This window comes from Loxodonta africana, chromosome 12 (assembly GCF_030014295.1).
Source record: "Loxodonta africana isolate mLoxAfr1 chromosome 12, mLoxAfr1.hap2, whole genome shotgun sequence".
Lineage (NCBI taxonomy): Eukaryota > Metazoa > Chordata > Mammalia > Proboscidea > Elephantidae > Loxodonta > Loxodonta africana.
This window is the reverse complement of record NC_087353.1, coordinates 4,031,617-4,059,190: the sequence shown is the minus strand read 5'-3', so window position 1 is coordinate 4,059,190 and position 27,574 is coordinate 4,031,617. Positions and strand designations below refer to the sequence as shown.

Genomic DNA, 27,574 nt, shown 5'->3' with positions numbered 1-27,574 from the left:
GTGAACTGCGTCCACAATAAAATTGTAACCAAAACCTCCGAAATAGCAGGAATAACCTACTGAGCGAAAATCTAATAAACATGACAGATTGATTATTTATATAACCTGGAAAATAACTGCGTAGGGCTCATTCTCACACTTGGCGTTGCATGTCAAACACACACAAAAAAACAAAAACCAAACCCATTGCCATCGAGTCGATTCCGACTCATAGCAACCTTATAGGACGGAGTAGAACTGTCCCACAGGGTGTCCAAGGAGCACCTGGTAGATTCAAACTGCCAGCCTTTTGCTTAGCAGCCGTAGCACTTAACCACTGCCACGAGGGTTTCCATGTCAAACACAGGAGACCAAAAACTAGTTCTCCCATGTGATAGTTTCATCAGGAGCAAGGCTTGTCCTTGGACCAATGCTAAGGAAACCATGGTGTTCGTATTTGTGGTTATGTTCCTCTTAGGAGGCAGGCCCCCCAAAAGTACCACTTTTTATGGTTAGAGTAGAGGGAGCCTCTAAGGCAGTATGAGTGGAAGGCATTGAGAAATTCCTCTCCTAGGAAGGAAGCTCCATGGATGACCAGCGGCCCACATGACAACATGTGCAAAACCAAGCTTCCTTTTTTGTCCCAGCTTTCCTTATATGGCTTAATTCGGCAAATACACAAAGGAATTACCAGTATGGGTTTGGCTCTCACAAGTAAGATCTGAATGGAGATTTAAAAAAAAAAAAAAAAGGAGGCGGGATCATTGGTGGGGGAGCAGTTATTGTTGCATTAACAATGAGACCCAACTGTACTCCTGTCCTTGTGGGCTGAGAAATGGAATGTTTTCTGAGTTTTACCAAGACTCGAGGATGAGGATTTAGGACATGTGAGTTTTACACCAAACGGCTACTAAATTATGGACTGGAATTTTCCTTGATGATTTCTCTTCCCCATGACAGGTGCGCAGAAGAGAAAAATGCCTATATTAACGGCAATTATTCTTGAACTGTATATTGCATTACGATTACCTGGAAAGTGTATTAAAATGCTTAGTCTCAGGCTCCTCCCCATTCTTTTTTTTCTACCTAGTTCACCACTCTTAAAATATCAGGTGGTAAAAATGCTTGACAATGACGAAAATTCCATGGGCTCCTACTGGAAAACTAAATTCATCCTTAAATTGGATTAGGTACACAAATACTCTAAATCTGCTAATGCCCTTTTTTTCAATCCTATACAGAAATGCAGGCAGGAACAGCACCTACTTATAGTCTTGCCTCCTATTTATTTCGGAGGCTCCATTGGAAGATCGATCTGTATCAATCCACTGGGAGAATAATTAGGGCAGGGATAATTTGATTCACTTGGACAGGACAGAGAGAGCTTTGAAATATTTCCCATCATTGTTGCAATATGTGGTTTTGCCATATGGAGAGCAAGTCACCCACCAGAATAGTTAATTAGTGCCCGATCAAATAGGCAAACAGCTTTTCAGCCTGTATTCCTTCTATTTTGTGCATAATTTGTGTCTAGAAATCTTGTGGACTGAGGCTTGTATGACTGGCAGATGTCAGCTGTCAAGGTGCAAAGGAGTCAAATTACTTAAACTGTCTTGGAAGCATATGAAATGACCGATGAAGCTAACGGTGTGAAGACATGTCAGACCAAATCAGAAGCTGCTGAAACCGCTTTTCAGACTTGGTTTATGACATGATGTTAAGCATAGGGTAATACATCAGAGAGAAATTGCTAACAGGCTCAGTGTGAAGGTCTACACCTCACCTTAACATCTCACCCCCATTGGTCCAAGACTTTGACTTGATTGTCAGGTGCTGACACCTGACATCAAACTAAATTTTATCAGTTGGAGAAAACTAAAAATCCTGGTATCGTAAATATTTGGTGGAGTGTACAAAAGTTTAAGTGGGAACAGTAAATATGTTCTAAGGGTTACATTTGTGCACTTGTGGAGGATAACAGAAGAAATTAATATAATTATCGGTAATATGCTCAAGGTCACACAGTTACACTGCGAATGTGCAAGGAACTTATGGCTCCGGCTTACATTCATGAGTGTCTTGATGATATGAACTGCAAATAAATTCCTATTGTTTTGGAGAGAACTGGCTGTAAATCTTAGTTCTCAGCAAGCAACATTTGTATTATTGAGTGAATTAACCCTCTTCTTTTTACTGTACATACGCTCCTTATTCTCAGAGCAGTCTGCTATAAAGGCACTGAAGTTAACATATAAATACAGATAAGAATACATTGTTGTTATTGTTAGTTGCCATTGAGTTTCTTTCAACTCATGAGGACCCCATGTGTGCAGAATAAATCTGCTCCATAGGGTTTCCAAATTTGTGACTTGGAAGCAGATCGCCAGGCCTGTCTGCTGAGGTGCCTCTACTTGGGTTCAAGCTGACAACAATTTGGCTGGCAGCTGAGTGTTTAACCGTTTGTGCCATGCAGGGACTTGCCAAGAATACACTAGTCCCTATGATTTACACTTAAAATAAATTATTCTCTTTCAAACTTTCTTGAGCTTAGTAAGCCTCTTTAACTGTATTGCCATATTCTCTGTAGATAACTTGATTAACAAAACATATTAAAATACCATTTTTAGAAACTGGCTTATTAATTATTTGAGCAATTTTACTTAATCTTCAGTCTCTATTTTGATTAGTTTTCCTTTGGTATGCCTCAAATTGCAGAATTTAACAAAGCATCCAACCTTAGGTTGCTGCTCCAGGGAAACCAGCTAGGTCGTTCGCCGTTGACAGCCACCTCATTAACTTGCCCTAGTTTCTTTCTGCTCTCCCTATCCTCTGATCGTGTACTGGGAGCAATATATGTTCCACATCCTTGTTTCCATTCAGAAGTCAAGGCAATACCCAGTTTCTAATGAAAATCGCCTTTACGACGAGGAATACAACAAATTTCAATCCCAGGCTCCTTCTCTCACTGTTCAAAAGTAGAAATTAAACCATCTCTCTGCACATTCTCATTTCTTCTATGTTGCGTGGCTATAAGGTAAAGGCTAATAGCAATACATAATATGAAAGAGAGTTTAGTATAGTAGCTAATAGCATGGCCTTTAGAGTTCTGGTTTCTGGGTCTTTGGACAGTGTACCTCTCATAATAACTTTGTAGATTTCTTATCTATTAGATTCCAGACTGCTGTTTGATGAGAGAGTTTCAGAAAACTTCAATTATTTTTCAATTGAATAATCTAATCCTAAATTCCATCTTTAGTTCTCAAAAGCATTTTTACAATAAATTCTTAAACACGATATATTTTTTACTTTATTCATGCATTAAATTAATTAATTAATGATTAGGAAAACGTTGATTAGGTTTTATGTTAAGGATCTTTTGTATGGTTGTAGAAAAATTATGGAAGTTAGCTTGTGTGTTGAGAATTCGGTTTGAAATTGGAAATGCAAAATGGAGTCTAAAGCATCTATTAATCTTAGGCTTCAACACTATAAATGTTTTTTGGAAAAATGTAAATGACCAATCTCACCCTCTGGCCTAACAGCTTACTTTAATGGAAGATATGCCTTAGGCCAAATTCATTGCTGGCTGTATTTGTGTTGAAAGGTAAACCAGAGAAATTAAGTTTACTTGTTTTAATTTCAATATAGTTCTTACATTAAAAGAAAAACAGAAAGTGTCAAAATTAAATTTAAAAATGAAAGAGTACGGCTAAGTTTTTATGTGAAATTTGAAAAGCAAGTAGTACATCAGTCAATGTAGCAGAGATCCACCAGAGTTAATATGAACTGAGAACTATTTTTTGAGCAAATAGAATACTAGCAATTTCAAAGAAAAAAAAAAGTAGTGAATATAATACAGATATATTTTCAAATGGCTATGAGTGACATTCTAATAAAAAAAGGTTACTATTTTTCCATGTATACGGAATTACACTGAGAAATTGTCTTTTTCAGTTCCCCACTATGTTTCAAATCAAATTCATTGAAGGGTATGGCACACATCCATCACCATTTTTTTCTCAGGATGACAGGCCCTGAAAGGAAAGTGATGGGAAAGTAGGGGTACCAGATGATGGAGGGAATGCTTAATTTGAAGAAACCTATCCAGGTGAGATTAATAATTTAATATTTTTACATTATTATTGCTAGATGGAAGACCAGGGACGAAGTGATAGGGATAAGGTATCAGAGAAGCTTAGTGGTAAAATTGGGACTAAGAACCTGAATATCCTAACAAGTCCAATAACCAATGTAAGACACATGTTGTTTTTATTGTTTTGTGCCCTCAAGTCAATTTCTGACTCATAAGAACTCTGTTTGACAGAGTAGAACCACCCCATAGGGTTTCCTAGGCTGTAATCTTTATGGGAACAGATCGCCAGGTCTTTTCTCCCATGGAACTGTTGGTGAGTTCAAAGTGCTGACCTCTCAGGTAGTAGATGAGTGCTTAACCACCCTGCCACCAGAGCTCCCTATAAAACACATGACAGAGCAATACAGTTTCAAATAAAATAAACCATTCGATTGGTTATATTGCAATTGATATTAGATTCGGGTTGGGCTTGTAACCTCACACACAATTATCAACATATTTAACCCAACAACTTTGACAATATTTGCCAATAACAAGAGGTTTTCATACACAACTTTAAACATACATTGGAATTTTTTAAAAGTATAAATTCTTTAAGTCTGAATTTTAAGTTATCAGTTAACTCTGTGAACTATCTTCACCAAACTAGAGTTAAGCTTAACATTTTGCCAGAGAGACCACGGATTTTGGCCTTCAAGCGACACAGTGGCAGTGGTGACTGTGTCCAAATTAAGTGTGGGATAGGGTAGACAGAAGAGAATTCTTAATTCTATAGTTGAGAATAAAACATATTCAAAGCTTTATCCAATTTTCAAAAAGTATCGTGTTCATTCCTCTATCACTAGTGTCATGGATTGAATTTTGTCCCCCCAAAAATATGTGTCAACTTGGTTAGGCCATGATTCCCAGTATTGTGTGGTTGTCCTCCATTTTGTGATTGTAAATTTATGTTAAAAGGATTAGGGTGGGATTGTAACACCACCCTTACTTAGGCCACCTCCCCCATCCAATGAAGGGATTTTCCCTGGGGTGTGGCCTGCACCACATTTTATCTCTCAAGAGATAAAAGGAAAGAGAAGCAAGCAGAGAGTTGGGGACCTTATACCACCAAGAAAGCAGTGCCAGGAGCAAAGCATGTCCTTTGGACACAGGGTCCCTATGCCTGAGAAGCTCCTCAACTGAGGGAAGGTTGAGGACAAGGACCTCCCTCCAGAGCAGACAGAGAAAAAGCCTTCCCCTGGAGCCGACGCCCTGAATTTGGACTTGTAACTTGCTAGGCTGTGAGAGAATACATTTCTCTTTGTTAAAGCCATCCACTCGTGGTATTTCTGTCATGGCAGCACCAGATGGCTAACAGAACTAGCATCTGACTAGCTCAGGAACATGCAAAATATATTCCATGTATAATTGAAGCATGAGGAACACAAAACTGCTATACTCTATTTCCATTTCTCTTTAAAAACTTATATTCACAAAATCACACACTAACAAATTCATAAATCTTGTCCTTTATTGTTTTGTCCTGACATTCAGTTTCTTAAGAAATCTTCAACGTCCCACAACTTGTAAGGTGTAATGGGAACTGTGCCAATAAAAATTCTGAGCTGACTGACACACATGGTGGACACAGGAGTCTCTGATTCCCCTTCAACCCTGGGGCTCAGTCAAAAATCAAGGTAAGACAATCTTAGAGATTGCTGTCTCTCAGCGATAGCTGTCAACGCCAACCTGGGAAATGACTTCTGGCATTCTCAATGTAGTGTGCTGAGAAAAGCAGAAGGATGCTTACATTGGCAGCCACGATTTCTGAACCTCACTTTGCATAGTCTCGGTGCTTTAGGAAAGAAAAAAAAGTAGAAAACACCACTTTCTTATCTTCCTGATTGTGTGTGTGTGTGTGTGTGTGTGCATCTGTGCTTAAAAAAAGTATTTAAATTTATTTTTGGTGTTACTCCTCTTTCTTTTCTTTTTTTTATGGCCCATAAAAACGTGATAAGGAATAGGAAAATAATAAACTATGTTTCATAATGTAAGAATAAAGAAAAACAAACAAACAAAAAGTATTTATAGCCAAACCAGTTGCTGTCAAGTTGACTGTAACTCACGGAGACCACACGTGTGTCAGAGTAGAACTGTGCTCCACAGGGTTTTCAAGGGCTCATGTTTCAGAAGTTATAAAGATGGCGTGATGGAGGTGTCTGACCTCCTCTAAATTCATAACGGAGGAGAATCAAGATCAACAGCCTAAGTCTGATTCCTGTGAGGTGGAGGTCAGACATATCTCCTCTTGCCCAGCCCTTTTGAACAATTCTGACACCATCTGTCCCTCCCATGACACTCTCTATTCCTCTTCTGGGTTCAATAATTTGTTGTGATAGACACTCAGAACTCACAGACAATACTCATGAATATGGGGTTTATTAGGGAAATAGCCTGTTGCCATCCAGTGGACTTGGACTCACAGCGACCTTATAGGACAGAGTAGAACTGCCCCCATAGGGTTTCCAAGGAGTAGCTGGTGGATTCGAACTGCTGACCTTTTGGTTAGCAGCCGTAGCTCTTAACCACTGGGTCAGATTAAAATTCAGGTTCAGGAACACTAAGGATATAGTTCTTCCAACAGGACAGCCTCTTCTCAGCAGTGCCTGCAGGCACACCTCTCTCTGGCCCTTGGCCTCTGCCCTGCTTGGGCAAGTGTTACAACGCTCTTTTAGCTCTGCTGATAAGTGCCCAGGGCATGACACTCGTCAGTAAGCCCCGGCTGGAAGGCACTTGTCTCTAGCTCTGTGGGCTGGTGAACCTGGCTCCACCCAGGGCCTAGAGGCACTCTCCTCCACCAGCAAGCTTCCTGCCAGAAGGCGCTTGGCTTTCTCTCTCTGTGGATGGGGAAGCCCGTGGCACTGTCTCTGCCAGTCTCCTGAAGTCTCTTATGGTCTCCTGCTGGTCTCCTGGTTCTGCTGCTGCAGTTTCTCTGCCGCTGCTTCTCACCGTGTCTGGTGATACAGCTCTTCCTCTCTGTCTTCTGTGTTACAGATCCTCCTTTTTCTCAGGGTCTCCCTTTAAGCCTAGTGGAATGGCAAAACTGACCAATGCCCATGTCACGGTTCCAGACACCTCATTTGCATAGTCCTACTGAGTCATTTGGTAGGGCTCACAAAGACCCTGTGGCTAGAAGGGTCATATTAAGTAATTCACTGTACCACAGAAGTAGATCTCCAGGGCTTTCTTACAAGCTGCCTGCCAATGGACTCGAACCTCCAATGTTTTATTCAGCAGCCTGGGATCCACCATTTGTAGCACCCAGGGACCCAATGTAAGAATAACCTATTTAAATTCTTGAGGTGGGGGAAGGATTAGTTCACTAAATTAAAAAAAAAAAAAACATAATTGATTAGAGTGTTGGGTAACATTTTTTTTTTTTTTTCTAGTAGAAGCAATTACAGAAAGTAGTGGTTAAGTGCTACGGCTGCTAACCAAAGGGTCGGCAGTTCGAATCCACCAGGCACTCCTTGGAAACTCTATGGGGCAGTTCTACCCTGTCCTATAGGGTCGCTATAAGTCAGAATCGACTCAACAGCACTGGGTTTTTTTGTTTAGAGGACAAAGATGAAAATAACTGTGCAATATTCAGTATATCTTACACACTAAATAATTATGGGTTTCTTTACTGGAGCAAGATAAAAAGGAAACAGATTTTCTAGCCATAGAAAAAAAGGCAATATATGACTATTTTTAAAATAATTGAAAGTTACATATTTTCATCTTTAATCAATAATTGATAAGGAAAGATGAAAAATAGGTTTTAGTTGTAGTTGAGATATTTAGTTTTGATAAAAGGGAAATGTTCCGATTGACTGTTCTGATTGATGGTGTAATGCATGACTTTCCTGAGAGAATATAAATTTCAGAGGAGAAAGGGGCTAAATCAAGGTTTACTGGGTACCTCCAACATGCCAGGCACTTTGCTAGTTATTACACACACTTCTACTTATTTAGAATTCATAGAATCCTATAAGATAGGTATTATTACCTTTACTATTCAGATCAGAAAACTGATGTTCTCCTGGTGAAGCTGGGCATCGACTGTAAGACCCTGTAACTAGTACAATGCAGCCTGGGACTCCAACTCTTAACTGTCCAACCCCAAAGAACCTTTTTTCTCTACTCAACAACATTTCCTCTAAATCGTATGCAGATACTAATAATTCTCTTGAGTTGATTTCTTATCAAATATAAAGGAGGAAGATTACATGAAATAACAAAAGGGAATGGCATATAAGAACATGTAATTATGTTTAAATCTTGACTTGAGGGCCTTTTTCATGTACATTTTACCTTAACTGCTTTGAACTGAGGTATAAGACAAAATTTAAGAAAAAAATAAATAAAAAACAGTTACCATCAAGTTGACTCTGACTCACCGAGACCCCATATATGTCAGAGTAGACCTGTGCTCCACAGGGCTTTCAATGGCTGATTTTTCTGAAGTAGGTCCTCAGACCTTCTAAAGTGCTCTGGGTGGACTCCTACCATCAACCTTTGGGTTGCAGCCAAGCAGGTTAACTATTTGCACCACCCAGAGACTCTATAAGGTAAGGATAGAAATAACTACTCCTTAATCATTTCTTTATTATTTCCAAGATTTTGATATATTTTCTTGAAAAATACTAAAAAGCCTATATTAAGGACTTTGCTTACTACTTGCATATCAGGCATGAAGGTTTGTAACACATTTCTATGAGGTGTTAGATTTCAAATAAAGAAATATCAACTTTATGAAGAATAATTATTGACATGCCAAATTCTTTAAGATAGATATATGGTTACAAGAAAACGCAGTTTACATAGATTAAGCACCCATTTGAAAAACCCCCATATTCACTACTGTTTTAGAAGGTTGATTTATAAACCTTTTCTTCTTTAGGTTATCATTTGCAAATTTTGCTATAATGAATCTACAGTACAATATGGTCATTGAAAGTGTGAGTTTTAAAGAAAAATGAGAGCGTAAGTCCTGCCGTAAGAAAGGCTTTTCCTCCTTACAGTAGTGATAATTCTTTATATCATTCCCCCACTGCATCAGGGAATATTTGCTTCAAATAGGCTATGTAATAGCAACTTCAGGGAGCTACCAGTGCCAGTGTTCTTCCTGTCAAGCCAACTTCCTACTCTTAGCCATCCATTCCCCTTCACTTCCTAGGTGTCAGGCATGCCATTGAAGTGCTTATGGCTATCGCTAATCCTGAGGCTCAATAAGGAGTGCTGGTGGCACAGTGGTTAAGAGCTCGGCTGCTAACCAAAAGCCTCAATAAAGAGTTATATTGAGTAAAAACATAAAAATGCAATTGATTCTTCCATTCGCATTCATTTTCTATTATTTAAAAAATTTTACCACTAAATTTTTTGTAATATGTGACCATGTATAATTTTTCATAAGGAAAAATTCTTGATTCCTCTCCAACCATAATGAAACCCTCACTAATCCCAGTTCTTCCTTATTTCTTCCTGCTCATCTATGTTCAGGCAGACTTTGACTTATCACGTACTCAAGTTACAATGAACAACTGCACTTACTCCTGCCCTTTTATCATTTGTTTTTTTGGTACGTCTTATCATTAGCAGTACGTTGCGGCAGTGTTTGCATTTACTGATGTCCACTCATAGATGTTCATGTTTATGACTTACTGTTCAAAACACTACCAAAGTTATAAAGATACTGATAAGAAAAGGCAATGAAAATGAAAACTAAAAGAAAAAATGAGGTACTGGACTTATGTCAGAACCAATTTATAATAGAATCATCAAAACGGAACCTCGTCGTAAATCGGGGACTACCTGTAATCACACAGGAAAGCATATTTTGTATTTCTGAAAGTAAGCACCCTGTCCTGTAAAACAATATAAATGAAAGGGAGACAAAACATCCTCTAGTGTTCGCATGCAATACAAAAATTATTAGATGAAGAAAAGAAACATTAAGTAAATCACTCTAAAATGGTCAGAAGGGTATACCTAATTTTTTCCTCACTGAACTGATTGAATATTTAACTATATTCATAAGCATTTTGAAATTTAGGAAACAAACACTCAGCGAAAGTTCCTATATAGCAACATAGACCTCCTGGACAGTATGACATAGTCTGATTCTTCAAATAAATTTGAAGACATTCAGCTTCCTTCATTTTTAGAAAATCTGCAACCATATCATATATTTCTTCCAGGAAGATGTTACTACTAATGAAAAATAATTGTCTTTTATTTACTGTTCCTGTTTGCAAAGGTGGTGTATTAGGCTCAGTAAAAAGGAATTATAGCTAATTTCCTGGATCTGTGCTTTCTAATATATCATAAACATTGTAGGTTTGGGAAGAGCTTTTTTCCATTTAAGGTTTGTATCTGAGATAAGAGGTGCTACTCCAGGGTAGAGACAGAAAGTTTGAACTAATTTGTAGCAATCTATACCTAATTCATCCTTTTTTTTTAGCACAGATTTACTCAGAGTTCAGTTCCAGAATTCTGGTTGGCATTGCTCTCACGCATCATTAGCTAACTGGTTGCAGCAGGACCACCTGAGATCCCGTGACTTAATGACCTTCCAAGTTAGATATTTAACAACGTTATCAAGAATTTGAAGAACAAATGCACACACAACTGTACACTTGCATGGGATATAACTTTCTAAAACTTCTGTGAAATTATTCAAGGGACCACATTAAATTAGGTCATATTGCAGTATATACTAAGAAGATTTCACTTTTTTTTTATAACTTTTATTAAACTTCAAGTGAACGTTTACAAATCCAATCAGTCTGTCACATATAAGTTTACATACATCTCACTCCCTACTCCCACTTACTCTCCCCCTCTTGAGTCAGCCCTTTCAGTCTCTCCTTTCTTGACAATTTTGCCTGCTTCCCTCTCTCTCTATCCTCCCATCCCCCCTCCAGACAAGAGTTGCCAACACAATCTCAAGTGTCCACCTGATATAATTAGCTCACTCTTCATCAGCGTCTCTCTCCCACCCGCTAACCAGTCCCTTGCATGTCTGATGAGTTGTCTTCGGGGATGGTTCCTGTCCTGTGTCAACAGAAGGCCTGGGGAGCATGGCCGCCGGGATTCCTCCAGTCTCAGTCAGACCATTAAGTTTGGTCTTTTTATGAGAATTTGGGGTCTGCATCCCACTGATCTCCTGTTCCCTCAGGGGTCCTCTGCTGTGCTCCCTGTCAGGGCAGTCATCGATTGTGGCCGGGCATCAAATAGTTCTTCTGGTCTCAGGATGATGTAGGTCTCTGGTTCATGTGGCCCTTTCTGTCTCTTGGGCTCTTAGTTGTCGTGTGGCCTTGGTGTTCTTCATTCTTCTTTGATCCAGGTGGGTTGAGACCAATTGCTGCATCTTAGATGGCCACTTGTTAGCATTTAAGACCCCAGACGCCACATTTCAAAGTGGGATGCAGAATGATTTCATAATAGATTTTGCCAATTGACTTAGAAGTCCCCGCAAACCATGTTCCCCAGACCCCCGCACTTGCTCCGCTGACCTTTGAAGCATTCATTTTATCCCAGAAACTTCTTTGCTTTTGGTCCAGTCCAATTGAGCTGACCTTCTATGTATTGAGTGTTGTCTTTCCCTTCACCTAAAGCAGTTCTTATCTACTGATTAATCAATAAAAAACCCTCTCCCACCCTCCCTCCCTCCCCCCCTCGTAACCACAAAAGTATATGTTCTTCTCAGGTTTACTATTTTTCAAGATCTTATAATAGTGGTCTTATACAATATTTGTCCTTTTGCCTCTGACTAATTTCGCTCAGCATAATGCCTTCCACGTTCCTCCATGTTATGAAATGTTTCAGAGATTCGTCACTGTTCTTTATCGATGCATAGTATTCCATTGTGTGAATATACCACAATTTATTTACCCATTCATCCGTTGATGGACACCTTGGTTGCTTCCAACTTCTTGCTATTGTAAACAGAGCTGCAATAAACATGGGTGTGCATATATCTGTTTGTATGAAGGCTCTTGTATCTCTAGGGTATATTCCCAGGAGTGGGATTTCTGGGTTGTATGGTAGTTCTATTTCTAACTGTTTAAGATAACGCCAGATAGATTTCCAAAGTGGTTGTACCATTTTACATTCCCACCAGCAGTGTATGAGAGTTCCAATCTCTCCGCAGCCTCTCCAACATTTATTATTTTGTGTTGTTTGGATTAATGCCAGCCTTGCTGGTGTGAGATGGAATCTCATCGTAGTTTTAATTTGCATTTCTCTAATGGCTAATGATCGAGAGCATTTTCTCATGTATCTGTTGGCTGCCTGAATATCTTCTTTAGTGAAATGTGTGTTCATATCCTTTGCCCACTTCTTGATTGGGTTGTTTGTCTTTTTGTGGTTGAGTTTTGACCGAATCATGTAGATTTTAGAGATCAGGCGCTGGTCTGAGATGTCATAGCTGAATATTCTTTCCCAGTCTGTAGGTGGTCTTTTTACTCTTTTGGTGAAGTCTTTAGATGAGCATAGGTGTTTGATTTTTAGGAGCTCCCAGTTATCGGGTTTCTCTTCATCATTTTTGGTAATGTTTTGTATTCTGTTTACACCTTGTATTAGGGCTCCTAGGGTTGTCCCAATTTTTTCTTCCATGATCTTTATCGTTTTAGTCTTTATGTTTAGGTCTTTGATCCACTTGGAGTTAGTTTTTGTGCATGGTGTGAGGTATGGGTCCTGTTTCATTTTTTTGCAAATGGATATCCAGTTATGCCAGCACCATTTGTTAAAAAGGCTATCTTTTCCCCAGTTAATTGACACTGGTCCTTTGTCAAATATCAGCTGCTCATATGTGGATGGATCTACGTCTGGGGTCTCAATTCTGTTCCATTGGTCTATGTGTCTGTTGTTGTATCAATACCAGGCTGTTTTGACTACTGTGGCTGTATAATAGGTTCTGAAGTCAGGTAAGGTGAGGCCTCCCACTTTCTTCTTCTTTTTCAGTAGTGCTTTGCTTATCCGGGGCTTCTTTCCCTTCCATATGAAATTGGTGATTTGTTTCTCTATCCCCTTAAAATATGACATTGGAATTTGGATCGGAAGTGCATTAAATGTATAGATGGCTTTTGGTAGAATAGACATTTTTACTATGTTAAGTCTTCCTATCCATGAGCAAGGTATGTTTTTCCACTTAAGTATGTCCTTTTGAATTTCTTGTAGTAGAGCTTTGTAGTTTTCTTTGTATAGGTCTTTTACATCTTTGGTAAGATTTATTCCTAAGTATCTTATCTTCTTGGGGGCTACTGTGAATGGTATTGATTTGGTTATTTCCTCTTCGGTGTTCTTTTTGTTGATGTAGAGGAATCCAAGTGATTTTTGTATGTTTATTTTATAACCTGAGACTCTGCCAAACTCTTCTATTAGTTTCAGTAGTTTTCTGGAGGATTCCTTAGGGTTTTCTGTGTATATAATCATGTCATCTGCAAATAGTGATAACTTTACTTCTTCCTTGCCAATCCGGATACCTTTTATTTCTTTGTCTAGCCTAATTGCCCTGGCTAAGACTTCCAACACGATGTTGAATAAGAGCGGTGATAAAGGGCATCCTTGTCTGGTTCCCGTTCTCAAGGGAAATGCTTTCAGGTTCTCTCCATTTAGAGTGATATTGGCTGTTGGTTTTGCATAGATGCCCTTTATTATGTTGAGGAATTTTCCTTCAATTCCTATTTTGGTAAGAGTTTTTATCATGAATGGGTGTTGGACTTTGTCAAATGCCTTTTCTGCATTAATTGATAAGATCATGTGGTTTTTGTCTTTTGTTTTATTTATGTGATGGATTACATTAATGGTTTTTCTGATATTAAACCAGCCTTGCATGCCTGGTATAAATCCCACTTGATCAGGGTGAATTATTTTTTTGATGTGTTGTTGGATTCTATTGGCCAGAATTTTGTTGAGGATTTTTGCATCAATGTCCATGAGGGATATAGGTCTATAATTTTCTTTTTTTGTAATGTCTTTACCTGGTTTTGGTATCAGGGAGATGGTGGCTTCATAGAATGAGTTGGGTAGTATTCCGTCATTTTCTATGCTTTGGAATACCTTTAGTAGTAGTGGTGTTAACTCTTCTCTGAAAGTTTGGTAGAACTCTGCAGTGAAGCCGTCCGGGCCAGGGCTTTTTTTTGTTGGGAGTTTTTTGATTACCGTTTCAATCTCTTTTTTTGTTATGGGTCTATTTAGTTGTTCTACTTCTGAATGTGTTAGTTTAGGTAGGTAGTGTTTTTCCAGGAATTCATCCATTTCTTCTAGGTTTTCAAATTTGTCAGAGTACAATTTTTCATAATAATCTGAAATGATTCTTTTAATTTCAGTTGGTTCTGTTGTGATGTGGTCCTTCTCATTTCTTATTCGGGTTATTTGTTTCCTTTCCTGTATTTCTTTAGTCAGTCTAGCCAATGGTTTATCAATTTTGTTAATTTTTTCAAAGAACCAGCTTTTGGCTTTGTTAATTCTTTCGATTGTTTTTCTGTTCTCTAATTCATTTAGTTCAGCTCTAATTTTTATTATTTGTTTTCTTCTGGTGCCTGATGGATTCTTTTGTTGCTCACTTTCTATTTGTTCAAGTTGTAGGGACAGTTCTCTGATTTTGGCTCTTTCTTCTTTTTGTATGTGTGCATTTATGGATATAAATTGGCCTCTGAGCACTGCTTTTGCTGTGTCCCAGAGGTTTTGATAGGAAGTATTTTCATTCTCGTTGCTTTCTATGAATTTCCTTATTCCCTCCTTGATGTCTTCTATAACCCAGTCTTTTTTCAGGAGGGTATTGTTCATTTTCCAAGTATTTGATTTCTTTTCCCTAGTTTTTCTGTTATTGATCTCTAGTTTTATTGCCTTGTGGTCTGAGAAGATGCTTTGTAATATTTCGATGTTTTGGACTCTGCAAAGGTTTGTTTTATGACCTAATATGTGGTCTATTCTAGAGAATGTTCCATGTGCGCTGGAAAAAAAAGTATATTTTGCAGCAGTTGGGTGGAGAGTTCTGTATAAGTCAATGAGGTCAAGTTGGTTGATTGTTGGAATTAGATCTTCCGTGTCTCTGTTGAGCTTCTTACTGGATGTCCTGTCCTTCTCCGAAAGTGGTGTGTTGAAGTCTCCTACTATAATTGTGGAGGTATCTATCTTGCTTTTCAATTCTGTTAAAATTTGATTTATGTATCTTGCAGCCCTGTCATTGGGTGCATAAATATTTAATATGGTTATGTCTTCCTGATCAATTGTCCCTTTTATCATTATATAGTGTCCTTCTTTATCCTTTGTGGTGGATTTAAGTCTAAAGTCTATTTTTTCAGAAATTAATATTGCTACTCCTCTTCTTTTTTGCTTGTTGTTTGCTTGATATACTTTTTTCCATCCTTTGAGTTTTAGTTTGTTTGTGTCTCTAAGTCTAAGATGTGTCTCTTGTAGGCAGCATATAGATGGATCGTGTTTCTTTATCCAGTCTGTGACTCTCCGTCTCTTTATTGGTGCATTTAGTCCATTTACATTCAGGGTAATTATAGATAAATAAGTTTTTAGTGCTGTCATTTTGATGCCTTTTTATGTGTGTTGTTGACAATTTCATTTTTCCACATACTTTTTTGTGCTGAGGCATTTTTCTTAGTAAATTGTGAGATCCTCATTTTCATAGTGCTTGACTTTATGTTAGTTGAGTCGTTACGTTTTTCTTGGTTTTTATCTTGAGTTATAGAGTTGTTATACCTTTTTGTGGTTACCTTATTATTTACCCCTATTTTTCTAAGTAAAAACCTAACTTGTATTGTTCTATATCGCCTTGTATCACTCTCCATATGGCAGTTCAATGTCTCCTGTATTTAGTCCCTCTTTTTGATTATTGTGATCTTTTACCTATTGACTTCCATGATTCCCTGTTATGTGTATTTTTATTTATTTTTTTTAATTAATCTTAATTTGTTTGTTTTTGTGATTTCCCTATTTGAGTTGATATCAGGACGTTCTGTTTTGTGACCTTATGTTGTGCTGATATCTGATATTATTGGTTCTCTGACCAAACAATATCCTTTAGTATTTCTTGTAGCTTTGGTTTGGTTTTTGCAAATTCTCTAAACTTGTGTTTGTCTGTAAATATTTTAATTTCACCTTCATATTTCAGAGAGAGTTTTGCTGGATATATGATCCTTGGCTGGCAGTTTTTCTCCTTCAGTGTTCTGTATATGTCGTCCCATTCCCTTCTTGCCTGCACGGTTTCTGCTGAGTAGTCAGAACATATTCTTATTGATTCTCCCTTGAAGGAAACCTTTCTTTTCTCCCTGGCTGCTTTTAAAATTTTCACTTTATCTTTGGTTTTGGTGAGTTTGATGATAATATGTCTTGGTGTTTTTCTTTTTGGATCAATCTTAAATGGGGTTCGATGAGCATCTTGGATAGCTATCCTTTCGTCTTTCATGATGTCAGGGAAGTTTTCTGTCAGGAGTTCTTCAACTATTTTCTCTGTGTTTTCTGTCCCCCCTCCCTGTTCTGGGACTCCAATCACCCGCAGGTTATCCTTCTTGATAGAGTCCCACATAATTCTTAGGGTTTCTTCATTTTTTTTTAATTCTTTTATCTGATTTTTTTTCAGCTATGTTGGTGTTGATTTCCTGGTCCTCCAGATGTCCCAGTCTGCATTCTAATTGCTCGAGTCTGCTCCTCTGACTTCCTAGTGCATTGTCTAATTCTGTTATTTTATTGTTAATCTTTTGGATTTCTACATGTTGTCTCTCTATGGATTCTTGCAACGTATTAATTTTTCCAGCATGTTCTTGAATAATCTTTTTGAGTTCTTCAACAGTTTTATCAGTGTGTTCCTTGGCTTTTTCTGCAGTTATCCTAATTTCATTTGTGATATCATTAAGCATTCTGTAAATTAGTTTTTTATATTCCGTATCTGATAATTCCAAGATTGTATCTTCATTTGGGAAAGGTTTTGATTCTTTTGTTTGGGGGGTTGGAGAAGCTGTCACGGTCTGCTTCTTTAAGTGGTTTGATATGGATTGTTGTCTCTGAGCCATCACTGGGAAACTAGTTTTTCCAGAAAATCTGCTGCGTCCAGTCCAAAATCCCTGCGGGATGGTTCCCCAGCTCGGATGCTGCTCTTTCTGCTCCAAGACCAGTCACTGCCTCCCGGGGACTTCTCCTACCGGCTGCGTCCCACGCCGCCCATGGAACCGGCTGGTCCCCCTCCCGGCGTTAGTTCAGGGGGGTGGAGCAGGTCTCTGTGTTTGTGCCGTACGTGACTGGTACGCTGGCTCCAGGCTCTGGAAACAATCGCTGCTTCCCGGTATTAGTTCGTTCTCCGTCTCTAAATCTGTGTTTGTTGTTCAGGGTTCGTAGATTGTTATGTATGGGATCGATTCACTTGTTTTTCCGTGTCTTTGTTGTAAGAGGGATCCGAGGTAGCGTCTGCCTAGTCTGCCATCTTGGCTCCGCCCCCCCACTTTTTTTTTAAATGAAGCAGCTCTTTTTGTTAACTTCAAAACTTTTAAGATTTATTCCATTATTTTCTAAAGTTTCTCATGCCATCTTCATGATCCTGCCATGTTTGAAATTATGCCTTTTCTGCTTTAGTGATATGCACGTAAATTCCACATACACAATCAGGTCTCTTAGCTCTGAAATAAAACAAAACAAAGCAATACAGAACAACAGAAAGCCAGTACACAGGCAGGTTGCAGGTGATTCAGTGATTTCTAATCTACCCAACACCGGAATTGCAGCATTTGTCAATTATATATTCCCCTTCATCACATATATTTGAATTAGTAACTTTTATAAAACTAAGTAATTTTAGGTAAAGAAGGAAGGCAACAAAAGACAAAATTAAAAATGAAGAGTTTAAATACATTCATAGCATTTTCTGCTGTGCAACAGAAATGCAAAGGACCTAGCACCATGTCTGACATACTGAAAATGATAACTGCATTATAGACGTTGATTTCATTATAGACGTTGATTTTTTTACTTGGAGTAAGTTAGAGGGAAATGGGATACACACACACACACACACACAAAAAGAAAGAGACAAGAAAGCTTTGGATAACTAAAAGCCTACTACTTTGAGTCAATTCACTTTTCCACTCAGCAAGACTGTATTACATGTCAAACCTACGAATGTCTTACAAGCTGTAGATGAAATTCTTCCTACCTAACTGATTCCTGGATTATTATCTACTTAAAGCTATGAATTGCACTGTCACATACATATTCTAAATGTACTCCTATGAATAAAACTTCAAGGGTTGGAAATCTTCCTTGAAATGCAACCAATGAAGTAAATTGAAATAATAAAGTATAGGAAAGTTTCTAGCGCAAACAAAAGGGACTGGAATTAATTTTATATAATATACATATTATATGTCTGCATGTAAAACATACATATAGGGTCACTATGAGTCGGAATCGACTCGACGGCAGTGGGTGGTGGGTTGGGCATGTAAATCATTACCCAAAACCAAACCCAGTGCTGTTGAATCAATCCCGACTCATAGCAACCGTATATGACAAAGTAGAACTTCCCCCATAAGATTTCCGAGGCTGTAAATCTTTACGGAAGCAGACCGTGACATCTTTCACCTGCAGAGTGGCTTGTGGGATCCAACCACCAACTTTTTGGTTAGCAGCCGAGTGCTTTAACCACCAAGCCACCAGGGATCCTTTATATATAGCATAAAAATAAACCCATTGCCGTTGAGTCGATTATGACTCAGAGAGTAGAACTATCCCATAGGGTTTCCAAGGCGTGGCTGGTGGATTTGTACTGCTGACTTTTTGGTTAGCAGCCAAGCTCAATCACTATGCCACCAGGGCTCCATATAACAGTCTCTCTCTCTCTATATATAAAATGGCATTTGGAATATATTAGGTGTTTAAAAAATGTTAAATTATATTGAATAGAAAGACTTAAGAAGGGATATACAGATAGTTCTGACACACCTAAGACACCAAAGGCACCATTTTGCTGTACCTATGTAGATAATATAATTATATTATATTAGAAATATAATATAATATTATAAAATAATATATTTTTATATAAAATATAAAATTTTTATATAAAACAATAATATTAAAATATATTGTATGGGTTTTTTATATTACATATACGTAGATAAACTAGACTAAAATTTATAAACATCCGTTTTTCATCATTCTTTCAGGTTTGTAAATTTTTGCCACACAGGGTGGAGGGAAGTTTGATTCGACTCTGTTTTATCTTTTCCTAATTCTTTGCAGCTGCGAGAAGGTGATACCAGCAGCTTCACCTCCCATTGACACTCAAGTCTTTACTGTTTCTTAGTGGTACATGTGTCTCATGTTTTCCTGTGGGAGATGAGTGTGAACCTGAATGAGTACTAGTGATTATTTTAGTTCTGCTTAACATAATGTTTAATAAATATTTACTATATAAAAAAGGGTTGTGACTTAAATACCAAAAAGTCTCAATTCCCAGAGACTTGAGGTGTCATTTAGGAACGTCAGCTTTCTGTACTGTAGACTCATATGAAGATATCACCTAAATCTATTTTCCATAACCTCTGGCTTTTCACGTCAAACTCTCTTCTAACAAAGCGTCAGGATGATAATATATGCTATAATATCAACTTGTTAATTTTCAAGCAGACCAGCTCTCCCACATAGTCAGGAGACCAGCAGGAGCTGTTGAACAAGAAGCCATATATACATCTAGGTGCCATATTGCAATCTCCCCACCTCTCTCAAACACAACATAATCAGGAGCCTACCTTCTAGGTAGAATGAGAAAAAGGAACTTAAGTGGCCTTAGGTGGAAAAAGAGTGCAAAAAGGACTGTAAGTCCCATCGTTTTTTCAATAAGCATTGACCTCTAACATATTTGTCTACTATACAAGATGTCGAAGGAGCCTTGGTAGCACAAAGGATTAAGTGCTTGGCTGATAACCGAAAGGTTGGCAGTTCAAGTCCACTCAGCAGCTCCATCAGAGACAGACTTGGTGATCAGCTCCCATAAAGATTACAGCCAAGAAGACCCTATAGGGCAGGTCTACTTTGTTATATAGGCTCACTATGAGTCAGAACAGACTTGATGGCAGCTAACAACATGCAAGGTGTGGAATAAATGAGACATTTTGGTGAAACTTTCCGTTTACTAATTATATCAGTTAGTCAGAGGCCTCATCCCCAGTAGATATGGAAGTACACTGATCCTTGTCCCCCGTCCCCAACTTTCCTATAATTTATGACAACCATTTCTCTTCAGTTGTAAATTTTTTAGTGATTATACTGGTATATTAGCTATAATAATTCAAGATGCATTAGTACATTACTATACTGAGATACTGGTACGCTAAATATAATAATTAAAGACAAGGTTTGCCTAATCTATTTTGGTGGAAAAACCTTGTATGTTATCTCTCATTTAAAAGTCGATTTTTCTAATATCTTGCTCTTCAGTAAGTTATTTATGTCTAAAGTCTAATGCTAGGGGTACTTGCTTTGCTTAACGTACAAACTACATGAAGACGTTCAATGTTTTTCCAATTAAAAGTACAATATTGAATTAATTCTTAACATGCATGGTACCCTAATGAATGTAAAGATGTTAATCTGTATAAATTATCTAAAATCTCTTAGCAGTGTAAGCACTAAAACATTCTTAATGCACTTCTATGAAGAAAACTTCATGCATTGAAAATTTTCCTTGAAATGCAACTAATGAGTTAAACTGAAATAATAAAGAGTAGAAAAGTTTATATCACATGCAAATGAAACTGGAACGATACCCTAACCCTAACCCTAAGTACAGACAGAGTTTTGTCCAAGAGCTTTTGCACACACTCACAGACTATTAAAATATTTATTTTTAATTTAGACTGTAAAGTTTTATACAACAGACTTGGTTCAAATTGCTGTTTACTTATGCCTAACAGTTTTGTGGGAAACCCTGGTGGCATACTGGTTAAGTGCTACAGCTGTTAACCAAAAGGTGAGCAGTTCGAATCCACCAGATGCTCCTTGGAAATCCTATGGGGCAGCTCTACTCTGTCCTATAGGGTGGCTATGAGTTGAAATCGACTTGACCGCAATGGGTTTGGTTTTGGTTTGGGAACAGTTTTGTGAAGGTATAAACTGTAAATAAACTATATATAAAAAAACCTCCTTGAAAAAAGAGCAAAGAACAAGTATAAGGCATTAGAGAAATAAAATACTGTGAAAATAGAGGGTATTAAAGAAAAGAATATCAGTTTTCTATAAATAAGGCACACTTGATTCTTTGCTGCATTTCCCATCTAGGAATTTCAGTAGTCACAAAAGCACACCCCGGGAAAATGGCACTTGCTCTCTTTAATAATTTTACATATTATAAAACGACAGTGAGTGCAAACACCATGGGAAACTTCCTTTAAGTAAAGTGTTACACAAATACCTGAAGCTATACCCTACTTTATTGTCAAGTATATAAAAAAAAAAAACAAAAACAACAAACCCAGTGCCGTCGAGTTGGTTCCGACTCATAGCGACCCTACAGAACAGAGTAGAAGCTTGAAAAATATGTTTTCACACTTAGTTCCTAAGAGAGCCTGTAAACCATACATGCTAGAGCAACAATAGTTCTGTAAATTTTACTCCTAAACACCAATGAACTTATTTCAAAGGATATAACTAATTTTGATATTCCATGGAAATAACAACCTATTTGTCCAAATTGTGATATTATATGTACATACATGTGTACAGACATTCTTTTGAATGTTTATTTAATTATATTCACGTGATTTTAAACTGTATAATACACACATTATCTACAGTTATAAACTGTATGACATCAACACACATATTTAACGAGCCTAGGCTGTTTAGTCTGAACACGTCACTGATGGAATTGAATTGGTGAAACTGAACTGCTGGGCTAACAGGCTTGTTCAAAATCACTTTGTTGAGACTTAAACCCAGTACCCTTGAACCTAAAAGCAGTGTTCTCTGCTTAGTCAAGACTGTAAGTGAACTTTTATAAGTATGTTTTTTAATTTAGAACGACTTAGAAAGGTCACTTACAGCGAACTCCTTTTAACCTGAGGACACTTTTACAAAGCTTGAAATAACAGACCGATGTGTCGTGCGGGATTTCCAAATCATTACACTTTGACAGGGTAAAATTATATTTTCCTCCCTTAATTCATTAATGACCAATATTATGTCCACATCAGCATTTACGGATGTTTTCTGATCTCCCCTCCAGCGTCAGCTTTACGCTTCTATTTATAAAATAATTCGCCTCAAGAATGACAGACTGTAATGGCACTGAAGCAGATGGCAATAAAGGCCGAAGTCTCACGGTATCCCAAATGCCTATTAAATATATATTTTAGGAAGTCTGTTTCCAATTCTTTAAAGAGAAGGACACATTTGATGTCATTAAAATCAAAAGTGAAACTGAGTTTTCATTAAATGGAACGGACTCTCAAAGGTCTCTTGGGCCTCCGCAGATCTAATCCTCTGTCGTAAAATACAGAGGGAAAGTTTTCTGGGTTTTATTTTTCAACGTTTTTAAAGATGAGCATGCTTGGAGTCTTTATCCTGGGGACTGTGTCCTTATGAAGAATTCTGCTCTCCGTCATAGACTTTAAAATCTAAAAACTGGCCTGGAGTTATTTCATTTCATTGAAGAAGGCAGAAAAAAACTCACTACGACATGGTCAACTTTAGTTTTTAAAGCAGAAAAACAATATCTGTAAGACAACGTAAGAAATGGCACAAGTCGTTGATCTGATGTATTTAGCTATTATCCATAAATAGTTGTTTTGGGTCATTCTACTGAATATAAAATCAATGTCAAATCTAAGGCAGCATCTCACAGTCTTTCTGAACGAGTACTAAGATTTATTAAAGGAAAACAGGGATGGTAAATGCTTCCAATATGATTTTTTGGGCAAAGATTTAATTCTTTCCCCCACAAATAGGAGTTTATTCTCTCTGGAGAGGCCAGCAGTGCTAAACTCCTGAAAACTCAGCCTGGGGGGCTTAGGTGGAATGTTCCCCAAATAAGCAATGATTTCCCATATTACATACATTGTACTACCACTCATGTTATACTATCAACACATTTTTACAGTGGAAAATAAGTCTTTTTGACATAAATGTTCATGGAAAACAATTCACATATACAGAAAACACACCCATCAACAGTACATCTTTTTTATGGAAAGTGGGTACACTCACGTAAGCCCACAGCAAGGTTTTTACGGATCAATTCATTAAAAATATTAAATTTAGAACATTATTTTCAGACTGCTTTAGGACTTGGTTTTAAATTTCACCTGAGAAATATACGAGGAAATCCTGACAATATTTCCTTTTAATTACTTAAGATCAACACTGCTTTTATGACAATTTTAAGCACCTTAAATTATTCAGAGCACAAAATCTATTTTCTCATGGAGGGAGATAGTCAACTTTTCCTTTTATGAATTCTTCATAACGACACAGTCCCACAGAATAGACTCCAAGCATGCTCGTCTTTAAAAACATTAAAAAAAAAAAAAGAGGAAACTTTCCCCTTGTATTTTACAACAGAGAATTAGATTTAGGAAGTTCAAAGAGACCTTTGAGTGTTCCATTCAATTTAAGGAAAATTCAGTTTCAGCTAAACATCAATAGGCAAAAAAAAATGAACATCTATTCAAACTTTACACCTTAAAAAATGAAAACAAAATGCATCAGAGACTTAAATGTAAAACATAAAATTACGAAGCTTTTGAAAAAAAAGTAGGAACACATCTTCATGATCTCAGACTAGGCAAAGGGTTTTTAGACTTGATGTAGAAGCCTGATCCATAAAAGGAAAAGTTGATAAATTTAAAGCTTTTGCTCTTTGAAAGACCCTGTTGAAGGATGAAAAGACAAGCTACAGACAGGTAAAAATATTTGCCAACTATATGTCTGACGAAGGACAAGTACATAGAGTACACAAAGAAATATTAAAACTCAACACTAACAATGACAATCTAATTAGAAAATAGACAAAATAAATGGACAGATATTTCACCAAAAAAGGATATATAGATAGCAAATATGTACATGAAAAGAGGTTTAACATGACTAACCATAGGGAAATGCAAATTAATGCCACCATAGGATATCATTGCACATCCATCAGAATGGCTAAAATAAAAACACACTGACGACACCAAATGTTGTTGAGAATGTGGAAAGACTTGATCACTCATACACTGCTGGCAGGAAGGTAAAAGGATACAGACCCTGCGGAAAATAGGGTGGCAGTCTCTTACAAAATTAAGTATGCAACTGCCATATGACCTAGCAATAGTTTTTTTTTTTTCCCCCAGAGAAATTAAAATTTGTGATTACACAAAAACATGCATATGAAAGTTTATAGTAACTTTATTTGTAACAGCAAAAACAAACTGGAAACCACCTAGATGCACTTCAGTGAGTAAATGGTTAAAATATGATATATCCAAATCGTGGAATATGCCTCAGGGGGGAGAAAAAAAAAAAAGTAGGACCTCCAAAAAAAGACCCAACTACCAACTGTTGATAAATGCAACAACTGTAATGAATCTCCAGGGAGTTATGGGGAGTGAAGAAGCTAATCCCCACAAATGACATACCACATGATTCTATTTATTTATATACAATTATTCTTGGAATGACAAGATTATTGAAATAGGAAAGAGATCAGTCGTTTACTGTCAGGGGTGAAGGATGAGGTAAGGGGAGGTGGGGCTTGTTACAACAGGGCAGCAGGCACCAATGCTCACACCCTGGCTATTACACTGGACTCTAGTTTTTCAAGATATTAATTACCATGGGGGGAAACTGGGTGAAGGCTACACGGCCTCTGTATGCATTACGTCTAACAATGCCACATGATGCTACAATGTCTCAAAATTAAACTTTAATTAAACATTATTCATTGAACAGAAGAGGACCTTAATGGAAAAAATTGCACTGATGACATTTTATCTCATAGAAAATAATATACTGAACATATTATTACAAATTAAATCATCTCCACATAGGGGCAACTTCATAGAAAATAATATACTGAATATATTACAAATTAAATCATCTCCACATAGGGGCAACTACCTAAGGAGTATCCGGCGATGGATGTGTATTGAGAAAATGCTGTTATTACATAAATAGATTGAGCAGACTGCTATGCGGATGATTATCCAGACACGATGGAGTCAGAGAATTCAAAAAGAGTTTTCAGAATAACAGGAAAATTACCCACACGTTACTGGGAAGTAGCCTAGGGCATTGAAAAAAGCGTGGCTTCTGAAGTAACAAAGCTGGACTTGAATCCAGCTCTGCTACTTCATTAGTCAAGCCACCTTCAAACAGATTTAAAGCTAGGTCTCCGGAATGCCAAAGTCCATTCTATTATTCACTAATCTCTACTTTCTAAAATATTACTGTATAGTTAGGTATGACTCTGACTATACAGTAATACCTAGTTTGTAACAGTTAAGTTATGCTATATTAGAAAGGGGGTGTTTTGTGTATCATTTAATTTATAGTTGTGATAATAAGGCCAAAGTGGAGGTGATAATTTCAACCCTAAATCTGCATATCAGTTTTTTGTTTGTTGTTTGTTTGTTTTAATTATTAGAGTAACCCGGGGTTGGAGGCAGAAGTAATGAGAGATTGAAGAAAGGTGTAGCTCAGGTGAAAAAATGTAACAATTTTCCCTTCCTTTTCTTATTTTTTCTTTTTGGAACCATGAAGGATAAAATTAAATAATTATTAAAAGCTAAAAAAACTAACACTCAAAGATGTTGGGCTGAGCTATGCTAGCGAGTTATCTAAGGGAGAAGAACTGATGCTGTATCTGGGCAGCAACCACGCCCTGGCTGTGTCACGCGTATAGTGCTTCAAGGCAAGGACTCGGGCCTTGGACTCTCCGTTGTGTGCTGTGCTTGGGCAAGTGAGCTAAATTTCATTAGCGCTGCGGCCTAATTCCTGAATATGCTGGTCCTATTTGTATTTTAGAGGCAAGTTAAATTAGGAGGCTTTATTTAGACATCGAGGTTAAGCCAGCACTCCAATTTAGACGTGTGTCAGAACTCTGCAGTTAGATAGCAAACTTTATACAACTATTAATAAAAACAATACTTTGATTCCCATTCTTCTATTGTCTCATTTGCATATAGTCCCTTGGAGACTCTGTGGGGGTGTTGTGGTGATTGTCACAGCAAGAGAAATTCATAAGTATCTGACTTTAATACCATATAACTATCCTTAATAAATAAATCACCTTCACTCTAAGGTATAATTCACCTTCAATAATAAAGATGTTTTCATGGCAAAGCAAGTGAAGCAAAACCTTAAACGTTATTAGCTGAAACATCTAGAAATACAAAAACTGTACAACAGCACTTTCTTGGGAATTCAGATTTTAGTCCAGATCTATATAACAATTTTGAAAGAAATGAATAAAAGATATAATTGAATTTTAAAAGCAATAAGAATATGTTAAATAAATGCATAAGACTAGAAGTTTAAGGGCCAAAAAATGCTAAAATACTTGGTAGGAATATACGAATAAAAAAGATAAATGGAAGATGAGTTGTCTTTAAAATGGAGAATTCTATATTTTTGTGATTGATTATCTGGCCAATAGACAAGACAAAGGCCATTGAGAGATTTGTGTGTTATTCTCAGAAATGTTTTCGTACCACAATGATGAAAGTTTGCAAAAGCCTTGTACACTGAGGTGAAACTTTACTGATTAATCACGAAGACTAGCCTACCGTTCAGTCTCATGTGTGCTTTTATCAGCTTACGATGCTCTGAAAATGAGGAGCTCAACAATTGAAGCTTTTCCTACCTCGACAAGTAGGCAAAGAGCTACTCCACTGCCCGTTGCTCCGACACTGGGCTCGAGATGCACCCTGTAGCAAATAGCCAGTGTTGCAAGTGAAGTTCACAACATCATTCAGGTTGAACTCACTGCCATTCGTGAACCCATGGGCAGGGTTTCCAGGGTGACCGCATGTAATGGCTGTAGAAGAATATAAAGTCGGAATTATTGTCAGGTAATAAAAGACGAGTCATCAACAACTTGGAATTACTTATCAATCAATATGCAGATGACGTGAAATGTATGGATTAAAGGGTCTTGAGCTAATCAGGTATTTTACAGATTTATTTATATTTGGAAAGGAAAATTGGGAAGTAGAACCATGGGGCTAAACCCACAAAGCTCTATGATTGTGGAAAATAAGCAACACCTGGTAAATCCCCTTTTTATCATAAAAATTATTATTTTTTATTCAATTCATGACTGAATACCTAATAAGTTTAAAAATGAAGCAGAGAGAAAGACAGAAATACTAAAATTCTTTTATTAATCATGAGGTTTGAATAGTTTCTCCTTGGTACAAACCAGCTGAAATTGTGAAACTCTCATTTAGAAACCATTATAGGAATTTGGTTGATACTTTAAATTGTATATGT

At 37.3% G+C, this 27,574-nt stretch overlaps 1 protein-coding gene across 1 annotated transcript in view; it reads right to left on the bottom strand.

Annotated features, from left to right (window-relative positions):
• Window positions 1-27,574, bottom strand: part of CSMD1 (CUB and Sushi multiple domains 1) — a 1,768,974-nt gene that overhangs the window by 48,543 nt on the left and 1,692,857 nt on the right. The window contains exon 55 of the mRNA XM_064294928.1: window positions 26,946-27,119. Within this exon, the coding sequence (XP_064150998.1) occupies window positions 26,946-27,119 (174 nt within the window). The remainder of the gene's footprint in view (window positions 1-26,945; window positions 27,120-27,574) is intronic.